General features: G+C 40.2%; 2 protein-coding genes across 5 annotated transcripts in view; both read right to left on the reverse strand.

Annotated features, from left to right (window-relative positions):
• The window catches only part of igsf9b (immunoglobulin superfamily, member 9b), a 27,619-nt gene extending 19,025 nt beyond the window's left edge, over nt 1–8,594 (reverse strand). For 2 of the 4 annotated variants that reach the window (XM_017417245.3, XM_017417244.3), the window contains exons 1-3: nt 7,793–8,594; nt 2,607–2,699; nt 539–745 (exon numbers count right to left, since the gene is read on the reverse strand). In XM_017417245.3, coding sequence (XP_017272734.1) covers nt 539–745; nt 2,607–2,664 — 265 coding nt within the window. In that variant the 5' untranslated portion in view covers nt 2,665–2,699; nt 7,793–8,594. Of the gene's footprint in view, nt 1–538; nt 746–2,606; nt 3,024–7,792 lie in introns of those variants that run through there. The other 2 variants (XM_025006148.2, XM_025006149.2) reach the window with 2 other exon arrangements.
• A 2,512-nt stretch (nt 8,595–11,106) lies between these two features.
• On the reverse strand, nt 11,107–13,323 carry tmem230b (transmembrane protein 230b). The gene is made up of 3 exons (XM_017417151.3): nt 12,983–13,323; nt 11,550–11,672; nt 11,107–11,441 (listed from the first exon to the last, which is right to left on the reverse strand). The coding sequence occupies exons 1-3, from the start codon at nt 13,076–13,078 to the stop codon at nt 11,301–11,303; spliced, it is 360 nt and encodes a 119-aa protein (XP_017272640.1). The 5' UTR covers nt 13,079–13,323; the 3' UTR covers nt 11,107–11,300.
• Nucleotides 13,324–13,887: the final 564 nt, after the last annotated feature.

Below are 13,887 nucleotides of genomic sequence, written 5' to 3' on the forward strand. Positions count from 1 at the left end.
TCCTTCTTCTTCCTCAGCTACCCCACCCCCATTTAACTGCCGCCACTAAAACACGTCCGTTCTCGCCCTTCCCCTTTTCGCTGCTGTACTGAGGCACACTGAACACACAGACTGAACATCACCTGTAATTACAAGGACATTGCTAAAGTTGGATGATCTATTTGGGGGTATTATTGCATCCAATCTCTTCCTCTAGTCTTTAAAAATATCAATGTAACCTCTTTTAAAGAAAGACGAGTTTGAAAAAAAAAAAAGGTTAGTTGACACATTTTTCGACCCTGCTCCTTTTTATGAAAGCATCACCAAACAAATGAGTTAATTGATGATCATAGATGGCCGCACTAGCACCGAGTTCAGCTCATCTGTTTACCACTGAGAAAAGCTTTTAAAGGCCGCTTTGTGGTCGCTATTTTTAAAAAAAATCATTTGAAGTGAAGCATCTGACAGATGTTCTTCAAAGGCATTACTGCCAGCCGAGTGACGTGTCTTTCATCAGCGTTCTGAAAAGAATGCGGGAATACGTCTGAATAATGCTTACCCTTATAGTTAGGATGAACCCGAGGAGCGTACACTCCAAATTTGATGAGGATGGGAACGTTGTAACCGAGACGCACCCACTCCACAACGTGAAGCGGAAACAGGTTAGGGGTGGTGGCTTCTTTGGAAGTAGGAGTGAGACTACAGCTCAGCTCGGCAGAGCCCCCAACTCTGGCACGAACCAGCGATGCCAAACCCTGAGACACACCTGTAAAGACAACAGCACATCGTCGGGATTAAAGCGCAGGATGCATCTGTGGTAACTGCACACAACACAGAAGACAAAAAGCAGCGAGCAGACAATTAAAGACAGGTTTCTTTGGAAGTGGATCAACCACCCTGGATTTGTTGCTTATTAATTTCTGTAAAAACTGTACGTCTCTGGAACAGTGAATTCATTTTAAAGGCACTCATAAAGGTCAGTCAAAAACAATTCAGAAAGTGAGAAACAAAATATGCACATTTTTTTCTATTATCAGTGAATAATGTGTCCTTAAATTAAAAAAATAATGAACAAAATTTGTTAACGACTGTCATCTACCACATGCATTTGTTTACCTACAGAAACAGCCGAACTGACTGAAAGTAGGTCAACAATGCTTTTCGGAAATGCATATCAATGTACCTGGAAAACTACTGAAATAAACTTTTTCAAACGGCACCATTTAAAATAGTTCCAAATAACCTTTCTTATGTTAGATTTCATCATTTCCAATGAGTAGCTTTAATGAGAAAACTCGATCAGAGAGGCAGCAAAGGGTCAACCCAGAAATGCTGATGGGAAACAGTCACACCAAATCTGATCCTGATTGAGAGTGATCTGTGATCAGCCAGTAATTTTGATTTTGCCAGTCTGTTAAAAGCCAGGCCATCAGGGGGTATGAACAACAATCATGTGGTATTTGGTAACGAGATTGTGTAGCTGCAATCCCATTAGTGACACCTGGAGCAGGAAGCTCCCTCGCTGTCATGTGCTCACATGGGTGTGCGCTCAACTGGGTGCCAGTGTTTGCTCCACTACTCATCTGGCCTGGTGATTACTTTAATCTCAGAGGAAAGGAGGGGGGGGGACACTCTGATGTAGCAGGACCCTCCGTGTGCTCCAGTCACCACCCCCTGGGGTGTACACATGCTCTGCGGACCAGCACGATCAATCCCACCACCGCCACCCCCAACAAACACAAGCGTGCCCAGAGTAGGGGGTAGCATAAATCCAGGATTGATCTAAATCCACACCCAGAGATATTGTTTAAGTTGGATTTTAGCCCCATTCTCTCTCGCGCACTCATGTCTGAGCTGGACCCCCCCTCCTCTTCACTCTCGCCGACATGACAGAGGAAGATCTGCCAGATGAATGATGTCGTATGTGTCCTATCTGCACGCAGCTAAACACCAACACAAAGCAGCTGCTTCTCAAAGCTTCACCAAATCTAAGTCTTGTTAGAGAACGATGCATATGTTTGGTGAAAGAATACGTAGAATCGCTCGTGTTCAGGAAACAATGTGGCTGCCATACAGATTCAGAATGTTTGTTTATATGCTGGACAAGAAATCCCCGTGCAAAGGATGTTCTCTGCCTGATGTATGACTTCACATTTCACTATCTCCTCTTCCAGCACAAGTCCGAAAACTTTTTTCTGATGCGACAAAACCAAAAGAGTGATTTGTGTAAAGGGTTCACTGAATATTTGTCATATTAAAACTGTTTCAAGGCGAACATCTGAACTTGCACACAAAGTCAGAACATCGATCACGAGTCAAACTAAAGGCACATGGGCCAGATCCAGCCCTGCTATCTAATTTCATCTGGCCCGCAGAGTCATATTTTAAATGAATTAGAACTGGCTTGCCAATACATTAGCCTCTGTTGCTCGTTATTGTAGCATTAAGGGACTCCCTTTCTTTATGACCTCTGACCTTAAGTCATATTTCAGTAACTGTTCTGTTCAAAAGTCCATGTTGTTATGACTGATGCCTTGGTATTTTTTTGCTAAAGTGTTTACACACCAAGGGTGTAAAAAAGCAAGAATGATAAACTGTTAATGTTTTATTCGCATTAGCAAACTTACTTAGCAGACAGATGGCTACAGCAGTGACAGCCTGAAGCCACCGTCTCTCCAGTCCCATGGCCGTCCGTCAGGCTCCTTCACACATTTCCCAATCTGAAAAACAAGAGCACACATCCCGTTTACTCCTCATCAGAAAGACTTGTGCAGCATTTACACAATCGCAGAGGGACATCCCTCGCATCCCCCACTCAGACAAACGTAATCCCGGGAGTCCACGTCGACTCATTAACCAACCAAAACACCACATTCCAGATGCCCTTTCCTTAATAAATGTGTTCTTTGAAAACCAAATCTCCCTTAAAACTCTGTGCTTGATGTTTGCTTGGATTAATGCAACCTAAGCTAATCCAGCAAGTGCTTAAAGAAACAGCAGGACATGCTTCAAGCGTACATACTGTGAAAGTTTGCCTGCAAAGAGTGGGCTTAAAGTGTATGGATGTGTGTGTTGGTCACAGAGAGGACCAGTACAAGGCTCTGAGTATATGTACAGATTAACCTGGTGCTTGTGATTGGCCCAGCTCATCTAGAAGGTCTCGTCTCACCCTAAATAGGCCAACAGCAATTGACAGGTGACACGAGCAACACTGAAAGGTGTCCCTTACAACTCCAGATGTTATTACAGATGCTTAAAAAAATGAACTTAGGCAGTATAAATAGTTGGATGACGAGTTTATCTTAGACTTAAATTAATATTAGGGCACTTTCATGGCAAACAGCAGCATCGGGTGTGGTCATCTGACTATTAAAATGCAACATATACAAGTGCACTAACACAATCTGCTGATTTTAATCTCCTAATGAGCGGGACAAACATGACTCCACTTGAAAAAGCTGTGGACCTACTCCAGAGTCTGAGCAGCTGCAGCAACTTGTGAGCCCCCCCCACACTTCAAATTGGATTGAAGGCAAGTTTAAGTTGTTGCCCTTCAAACATAATGAAAGCCCCCCTTACCCTTTATTTAAGTCACTTCATTCAGTCCCCCTAATACCAGCTTATTGCTCAAAGTTCATTTAAGTAATATAAGGAGTCTATTCTTAGAAAGCAGACAGAATTCAGATGTTAGCTGCTGATACAAACGCAGACCAACCAAATCATTTCACCAAGACGTTCAGTCTCTTAGCAACACTTACACCAACAAACAGCTCCCAGAAATAAAGTAGAATGAGGCATTCAGCTTCTTTGAACCGGACCAGGAGCATTGCCATTTCTATCACTTTTTTTTCCCCACAACAATGACACACTGGTACTAAAAAGGAGTTGGACAAAAACGCAATAAAGTCAGATTGGCTTCATTATAAAAGCTGATGAAAGGGGCAGGACCGGGGTATAGTATTAAATGTTGTGGTCAGGACTTTTTACACATGGAAGAATAGTTGAGGTCCAACGCTCACGAGGAAGAAAGGATTCCTCCCATTAAAAGAATATTTGTCCAGAAGGGGTTGCGGAAATAAACACTAATCTCTCAAGTGGATTCAGAGGATAATAAATCTGTGCAAACCAAATTGTTTGGGTCACCCCCAGTCCTCTCGGCTGCTGACGTCTCACTCAGTTTACAAGATGTTACATCCACAATTCAAGCAGATACCTAGACCTGCTTTGTTGTACTTCTCCATCGTGATACACAGTGACTGTCTGGTGGAAACAGACACAAAAACCTGGAAGGGGTCTTTAACTGCAGGTGCGGTATTAAAGACAAGCAGGTTATTTCCTGATTCAGCAGAAGAGAGCAAGGCCTTTTAATTGGCATGTGCATCAAATCTTTGTCAGAGATTAGATATGAAGGTAAGTATGCTTAAGGTTTAACAAAGAAACATCAAACAGCACCTTCTTACTTTTTATCTGACTGTAGTCTGACTCTAGCTAACGCTCATCTTTATGTGATTAGAAATTACATAGTATTTACAAAGTTAAAAGTAACAACACCGAAACAATCACTCAAGTGATCACTTCATGATAAAAAAGCCGAGTTTTTTAAAAGGTTTAGCATATAAGTATGAAATGTAAAACAAAGAAAAGTCCCGTCTTAGTGCAACACATTTCCACCGTACAACGTGCGCAATGGATTTCATTGACACAAATTGCTTTGGACCTAGTCATGACTTAGCCTTCTGGACGGTACATTTGTAACACCCCGTCTAATCCTGCCCTCCTGTTTCGAGTGTTAATAGTTTAATTGAATTAGAGATCAAACTGGTGAGACGAATCAAGGACGTTCTGAAATGAAGCGGTGCAGGGATCAATCGCTGCTGAATCAAGTCACACAGGTCTGCCCCACAGGGGTCCCACTGTTCCCCCTGATGGAGACGACACAGGTTCCCAGCTGGCTGGAAAGGTGCCATTTGATTTTCAAGTCTGGCTACAGGTGACACATCAGCGGTTTCAGCAGCCCTGATCACATCTATTGCAACCAGGAGCACGTATAGTACACAACTGGGACTTACTAAACTATAAAAACTCCCTGGAAAACACGTTCTAGGTTTAAATCAGTTTCCACAGATTCAGCGCATCCTGTGCATGCACGCTTCAGAAAGCGCTCAGACAATGCCACATGGTCACAAGAAATCTGCAGCTATGTGGACGTCCGCGTCTTGCTCAGACCCTCTGTCGAAGGCTTTGACATCTCGTGGAGCCACGCAGACACTCTCTGGCAGGTAGGGAAAAAGTAAAACACTCACGTAATCAGCTGCCTCCAACCTGTCAGCTTTAGCAGCAGGTAGGCTAAATCTCTCCATCTGCATCTGCCCTGTCACACTATATTAATCAGACATGAGCTAAGTCATGCAAACACCGCGGTTTGCAATTTGTTCCATTCTGCGGGAGAAGTGGTAGTGTTTTAAATCTGTCTTTTTACACTTTATGTGACCAATAAATCAGCCTTTCCGGCCTGACGTGTGTGCGAGTGTGTTACCCCTTAGTACCTAAGCAGGACCATCAGTGATGCTAGTGACAGATACAGGCCTGATAAGCAGTAGTATTACTCCCTTAGTAATCTCTTGTAATCCTGACAGGCCGTGGCCTTCGCACAAACCTGTGTGCTGCTGGAAACACAAGCGTAACTCGAACAGAAACTCGGACAACTTCACCGAACTCTCACAACTCACAATCAGACAACAGGTATGCTAATATACTCCGTGCACATTACAGTTATTAACACAGTGACTGGTTCTAAATGCCTCGACCAGCCTGCACTGCGCCACAGTCAATGCATGGATTATGTTCCTGGCACTGCAACCTAGTTTGGAAACTGTATTGACATTTATTTTAACTAAAGGAAATAAACTGGGCACACCCTGGGCACGGGGGTGGAATCCCAGTATCGAGAGGGAAATCCCAGCGTACATGGATTAACAGTGCTCACTGATAAGCTAACACATGGCACAACAATAGTGGTATTTTTTTTATCAACACAGACTTTAGTGAGGACTACATTCTTCAGATTATACCACGTTCTTCACACATGAGTGGACTTATTTAAGTTGTGTTTTCCCCTTGAGATGATCAACATTCATGTACAGTAGCTCAGTCAAAGTAAAGCAGAAAACAGTGTTGTCCTGATGTTTTGTAGCTCTCTGCCCTCAGAAGCAATTTGACCAAACAACCAAGGGCCTAAAGCCTGAGGTCATAAACTTTAGCTTACAAAGTGTTTTTTCTTGGATTTGTTTTAAAACCTGAACAAATAAACTTCTGAAGAACAGGTCCGAAGTACTTTAATGTTGTGTTTTTCATTTCCTTACTTTGTGCAACATTCACCGAACTGGAAAGGTCAGCGTAAAGGGCTTTTCCAGACAAGTCAGAGCGAATGAAAACAGCATCAACTTCAGCTCAAATGCATTTTGGTGCTTTTTCTTGTATTTTATTCTTCACAACAGGAATGCGACACCGGCTGACATTAACGCAAAAAAACTCAACTAATGTGTAGGAACCACTTTCAACTCATCAGGAATAATGCGTTTCTCAGATCCATCAATTTCCTCCAGCGTGACAATCTGTCTGCAGGGGACAAATGGCCACATAGCGTTCATTTTACACCGATGCAATACACCAGTGAAACGTCCAGGCTTTGTAGATGAATAATGACGGATAATGAGGGATATTACTGTGTGAAACAACACCTGAGCTGCTCACATCCACGGGTTTTAAGCACCTGGAGGGCCTGAATGATGTTATACACTCACTTGAAGAATTGAGGGTGATAAATGTGAATCTGCTCCTGTAAAAAAAAAAAAAAAAATGCAGAAGCACTTAAAACTGTGATTTGTTTTTTGGAGAAGGGCATGCTATAAATCTTTCCTAATTTTCCTGAAGAAGCTAACACCTCTGGCAGACAACAAGATGATTATAAATGCAGGATTCTCATTAGTATAATAATAACAAAAAGCACTGTAGATTATACGGTCCTCCAAACACAAGAGACATCTCCAGTTGATGTGATCTTCCATGTACCCCCCCCCCTCCCCCCCTTCTGACTGAACACTGTCAAGCACAATAAAAAGCAGTGGGAAAAGAAAAGTAGAGCAATTTACTGTATATGTTCAAAACAACAACAATAGAGCTGAACCACTTTGTGCAAAATAGTCAGAATCAGCTTTTGTCCAGCACACTGCGCCGTGCAGAGCGGCGGGCTGATAAACTAGTCTGCACACAAAACAAACACAGAGCCAATCCACCCAGATCTTCTGTCGAAACAAAACAGGTGCGTCTTTTGTCTTATTCAGGGGAGTCTGACAGCAGGTGAAAGGGGAAACCTAGAGATCTTTTAAAACAGATGTTTCGCTGACACTTTCCATTAATTGATTCAGAAAGGCTGATTTTCTGATTTAAGGATCACAGCAGATTTAACCTCTTTATTTGAAAAAAAACAAAAACAAGAAAAAGTCCCTCGGTGAGATGACAAGGTGTGACACCCACAACAAAAACTAATTTTATACAGAGTTAAAAGCGTGTACCCTGCTGCTAATGAGTACATTTAGCTGCAAGATCATTCACCCCTACAATTATCAAACAAGAAACTGATGGTAAGTATGAACGATTCATAAACATCAGAAGGTTATAAAACACTGTACAGATAATAAATTGAGCAAGCACATGAAGTCTTACTAATCTGTTATGGTACAGACACAAACATGGTTTTCTGCATTTGGTGGACAGGCCTGCAGAGGACAGCTCTGGACTGGGTGCACCTTACCTTTCTTCAGGCACTTTACACTCGAGCTGAAGGTCTAGTCTATCAATCCATTGATGCTTTTTTTCCTTTTAGACTTTTAGGCTGATTAAATTCAAGCTCCCATTCCTGTCTCTTCGTGGAGGAGTACGATTAAGTTTTCAAGTTAAATTAATAAGCAGAGGAAGATCAAGAGAAAATCAAATTAATCCTGTGTGTCCATTGGGCAATGGGTGTACCACAAAATGTCTTTGCGTCTTCAGTAAAAAAAACAGTAAGCCTGAAAGCACTTAAATAAATCCGACATCAGCCCATTTAAAGTCCGCTTCAACTTTCCACGCCGGTGGATGTTACAACTTCAAGTCCAAACTCACCCCCCCAAAAAAGTGCCTTTAAGCTCAAAGTTGGCTGCATAAATGTGCAGAAAGGGTTTCCAGTCGACGCAGTCCGCGTTCACCATCAAACTCAGGCTCGGAGGGAGAGCGCAGCACGCTGACTTGGAGCTCTGTTGTTGATCCTTCCCCTGCAGTGTCCCCTCCTCTCATTACTACCATTCCCTCCTACTACAGTCCCTGCTCCCGTCGAGCTACACACTGCTACCAGTAAACTTCCGGTCTTACCTTTTCACAACAAAACACTACCTGAGGCGCCCGACAACACAACTGACAAGTTTCTTTAATAGTCTAAATTTTAAGTAATCTATTCATGGTCTTACTAATTTAGTTTAGCATTATTGGGTGTTGTAGAAAACAAGTAAACCACTAATTAACAATTTCAACTAATTCTACTACTACTACTACTAATAAATAATTAGATTTGCCCTTCTCCTGGGCTACATTTATAAATGTAAAGCACAAATAGAAAAATGCAATAATAGACATATTCTCTTCAGTTTCAGAGCTTTGTTGCCAAACACTTGAGCACAGGTCTTCATCAAAATTAATAGTAACATTTCAAATGTTTTAATTAAAATTTTAAAAACTTCCATAATTAAAGGGGATATACGCTTTTATGTTGAAGGGACAACAATCTACTTCCGCTAAGTTCCCGTCAGCCTCGCGCGCTGCTTGACGAAGCTGGTAATTTAGCGCCTCAAACAAAAGCTTTTCGGTGGGAAATACAGTACGTGACTGTTTGACACTTTATAGAACAGCTTCCAGCAAATTGTGCGCACCTGCTCCCTGCGTTATAACACACACTTAAAACAATTCAAACCCGTCGTCTTTAAAATTTACACGTTTCTGACACTGAACTTTGCAGTAAAAGGTTTTATACATAACGAGAGTTTATCTGTCTGAACATGGGCAAAAAATACTTTTCATATTTTTTTATCGTAAAAATTATAACTTGCATTTCAACTAAATCTGCAGAATTAATAATACGTAATAATAACGCCTTCGTGACACTTGAGCTAACAGTTAGCTTAGTTGCTAAAGGTTGCTAGGCTACAGCTGTTATGTTTTTTCAATAACTACCCACATAAAAAGCTCATAAAAACTTAAGTCTAAACATTTCTATCTGCAGGTGTTGCTGCTAATTTTTTTTTACTCTTTTTCCCTTTTTCCATTAGCAGAATGAAGCCATCAATAAACTACGTTTGCTTGACTCACATGTTCAAGTCGAGTGTAGAAAATTCTGCATCGTTTGCGTTTATGTTTGCAAAGCAGTGAATTTATTTCATGTTTTTTTTAAGTATCTTACCCTAAAGCCAACTCTTGTGATGACCGGTTAAAATAAGCTTGGCTTTTAGTTAAAAATTAATTTATAAAATCACAACTAACTGATCGTTCGGGTCTTGGTAACTGTTCCTTTTTGAAGTAGCCAATCAGAGGCCAGAAGCGTCGCCACAAGGGGGCGGTACGTGAGACTTACCCGGAAATACGAGGCTGATTCGTGTGCGAGAGTATCAAGAAGGAGAAAAATAGACGTGAAATAGTTGAGTTTTGTGACACGGGGAGGGCTGGATATAACATAGTTTTTAACTAGGTAAAAAAAACTAAAATAATATTTTTTTAAGGTTAAGCATATGAAGATCAATCATATCATTAGGAAAAGTATAGAGAGATAGAAGAACATGAGGACATCTGTTTCAGAGATGTCAGAGATGTCTATGCAGTGCACAACCATGTCACACAAACTTTATCAAGGCTTCGCTGAGGAAGAGGAGGGGTTTAAACTGGGCTGGTTGCAGTCTTTAGGAATGTATAAAAAACATTTAAACAAAAGTTTAAAAAAAAAAGCACTGTTACCTTCATGCATTTCTGCAGGAAGAACTGCACAAAATAACACTTTCTGCTTGATACTTTACTATAAACACTCTGAAACGGCAAGATTACAAAGTTATAAAAGGCTTTATCAGCCTAAACTGTTCCGTTTGAAATGTTTTCCAAGCATAAAACACAGAAGTGGATGTCTGTATATTAAAAATAAACTTCATAAGAAGGGAATTTTTTTTTTTCGTTGTTCATTCAGTCGGCAAAGAAGTAAATCTAATTTTTTTTCTCTGATTTGGCTTAGCGAAATACTACACCTCTACACAACTGCGCGTACTAAAATGTCCAAACATTTTTTTTTTTCTGAGGCAGTAAGATGCAAATAATATTAAAAAAAACTAATTTAAAAACGCAGTAATTGCATTTTCTGTAGGAGGTTTTGTATACGATTGGAACCCTGAAATAACTAAGAAGCATTCTTCCTGAGCTGATTTAAAGAGCATAATCTGATCTGACTAATACCAGGAAGTTTATAGTTGGTATCTGATCGAGCGGGCTCATTTATTAGTAAGCAAGCATCCTTGAATTATCCCTTTAGTAAGCAGCGGGTTGCCAAGATCTGAAGGGATTACAAAAAAAAAAAAGCTTCCTGTTTTTACTAGAAGCATGATTTACATGAGAAAACATCCTGCAACGCAAACTGAGGCTACAACCATTCACCGACATACATTAAAATCTGCTGAGGATTATGAGACGACGGCTGAAGCGGGAAACGCCGACTCTCACAGGCCAGGTGCGCCATATGGAGATCAAAGGATCAAAATTAATCACGTGAAATCCTCCAAGAAAGAACAAATCTGAAGAGTAGGAGGAATTAACTGCAGGATAAAGGAGAACCGCGTTAACCAACTCTGATCATATTATGAAATAAACAAGATTAACCTTTAAGAAATATCAGTTTTCTGCTGGAAAGACTCAGAGCTAACGCGCTGACTGGGGTTTGTTTCTGAGAGATAACCATCTTACTCTCAAGGTTTGATAATACCAACGCAGGTTAGATGGTTTTAAATAGGTTCCACAACACGGCCATACAAATATTACACAATAAAAATGACATTAAGCAAATGATAAAAAAAGGAAATCATCATTTTAATTATGATATGAGCTAACCAAACAAATATACAAAACAAGCAACATGTGTTGGCATTAACTAATTAGACATAAAAGTCTACACAAAAGGCTGACTTAGTGATTAAATCTAATTGTTCTCGTCTATTTTCGAAAGTAATAAAAGAAGCACAGCGAACATTTGGTGTGGTTCAGTCATCGAAGTCGGGGATGTCGTCGTAGGAGTACCCCGGGTAGCCCTTCGATGCGTAGTACGCGATCCGTAGGTGGTAAAACCCAGGCAGGAAGACAAGAATCCCGATGATGAGGACGGGCACGGTTCGATCTGTGTTCTGACAGAGAGAGAAAAAATAAGGGTTTTCTCGTCAAAGCATTTCTTTTAACATCGCTGCAAACAAAATAAACTAACACAAAGACCTGTCCTGGAAGAAAATACTCACAGTGACTCCGAAGTATCCAGCCAGGAGCAGAGCACCGATGATGATCAGCAGAGAGCCGATAAGGAAGAGCACTGTGGCGAGCGCGATGGCTTTGTACGGGACTTTAGGTGGGCTCCTTTTGAACTGCAACGGAAGGGAGATAATAAATCACACACCTTTGTGCCACGAGGCCTTCTCTGGCTCGCACCAGAAAATTTGATCTCTTGATGACTCAAACAGCCTCGAAAAGTAAAAGTGATGGCAGCAGGAAGGTCTGTCAGAGAACATGATGGGAGGAAACGCCAGGAAAAACAGAAACAAAAGAAAAACATTTTCTTTATCCCACACAAATTTTTACTTACTCGTCACATAACATTCTGCCAGTAAAACAATTACTGATGTCTTCTAAAACTCTGGAGGATCTCCTGTTTTATTTAATTATCATTTCTGATCTGTTCAGATGAGGTTTTGAAATCCTAGTTTAGTTTATGTTAGCTTCTTATATCTTAGTTTGGTTTCTCTCAGTTTATTTTTCGTATGACTTGTTTTAGAGAAGTTTAGTTTAGCTTTTTCTATCCTAGTTTCCTAGCTTGGTTTTTCATCTGTTTTTTCTACTTTTGCTTTTATTGTGTGTCTTTGTGATGTAAAGCACTTTCTTTTTTTAAACAAACAAAAACAAAATCTTATTGACAAAAGGTTGTGTTGGAATTCAGATTAATTTGGTATCCAATTAAAAGTCTTACTTTTAAGAACATCCATCAACATTGTTTCTTAAATAAAAACTAATTATGAAAGCAAGAAAACAAAACCAAGAAAGAAACAAACACTGAGGTTAAAAGGAATAACTTTCATCATCCATATTCTGTTGTAGCTCAGCGTCAGAGGACTGTTTTCTATGGGGGTCTTTATTTTATACGTTCAAATTTCTACTGACAAAATGCCAGCCAGATAAATAATGAACACAAGTTCAGTTTCAACAAAGTCCTTGAAAAAAGGGCTTTGTTTATAAATAATAAATAAATATAAGGTGAATCAGATGTGGTTTGATAAGAACGACTCAGTCAGCTGGTAAATTAAACTAGTAATTGTTACAAAAACAGAAAAAAATAATAATCAAGCCACTGATTACACAACAAAACTAATATTCTTCAGACTGTTCTCATAAAAGCACACATTTAATGGAATTGCAATTTGATAAAAACTACAGAAAAACTAATGCACTGCTACATAAAGGAGCCTTGTTGTATATATAAATATTGTGTCAATAAATCAGTAAAATAACTTTTTAAGATAATATGTACTGTATCCTGTTCAATAAAGGTTGAAACCTGCAGATTTTGCGGGACTAACTCACTTTAAAAGCTGCAAAGCGAACATTTCTCCTTTGCTGCCTTTAGTTTTAGCCATGGTGTATTTTCCATTTGAACTAATGATCAACACTAATTCCGTCTTACCTGTAAATCAATGTAGCCGTCATCGTCTGTGGCTAACCTGGAGTACCTGACGGCGCTGCTGGGAACATCCTGGGACACGATATTTCGAGCAGGCATCTTCCTGAGCTGCTGTTCGGGGGCTTTGGATGACAGTTTCTCGATGTTTATTTACAGTCAAAGCACGGGATTCCTACAGGAGCATTAACTATGCAGCGGCCATCTTTACAGTCCCTCACCAACTCTCTCGGCGCTAAGAGCAAGAGCTCGACAATTCCCCAGAACACTTTTTCTTTTTTTTATTTGGAGAGAAGCTAACAGCAGGGTTGTTGTTTCTTCAGGCGCTTCCGCGTTAGGCTGCTATGATGATGTGCGCATGCGCCAACTCAAACAGCGTTATTGAGCTGTATAGATTTTATTCTTTTCGTCTGTTTCGTCTTTAACGTTTCATATGCGCTCTAAATTAAAGATATTTTTCTTATATATTTGCATTATACATGTTTTTATATTATTTTTTTGTTTTGAGACGAAAATAGGTACTGACTTGCACTGTTCTTTCGCTACCACAAGAGGGGGCAGTCGAGTCTTAATGAAATTACCAAGTTTTGACAGCGAGTTACATTTCACTGAGTTACATTTTCTTCTCTGCATGTTCAGTGTTCTCCCCGTACAGCTCTGCAATCCCCCTGTGCTCTCAGATGATAAGGTTTTTGTCCATATCTTGGGAATATTTTAATGCAATTTCAAGAAACAGAAGCTGAAACTCACAGTCCTCCTACTCCAAAAGGCTGTTTTTTTAGCCCCAGAGATGATAGAAAACACCTGTTTATATACAAAACAAACAATAAGAGCGTTAATCCTACCCACTTCCAATAAATTACATAACATTGTTCCTAAAATCAAAATTATGATTATGAATAATTAAGATT

This window comes from Kryptolebias marmoratus, linkage group LG1, assembly GCF_001649575.2.
Source record: "Kryptolebias marmoratus isolate JLee-2015 linkage group LG1, ASM164957v2, whole genome shotgun sequence".
NCBI classification, from domain to species: domain Eukaryota; kingdom Metazoa; phylum Chordata; class Actinopteri; order Cyprinodontiformes; family Rivulidae; genus Kryptolebias; species Kryptolebias marmoratus.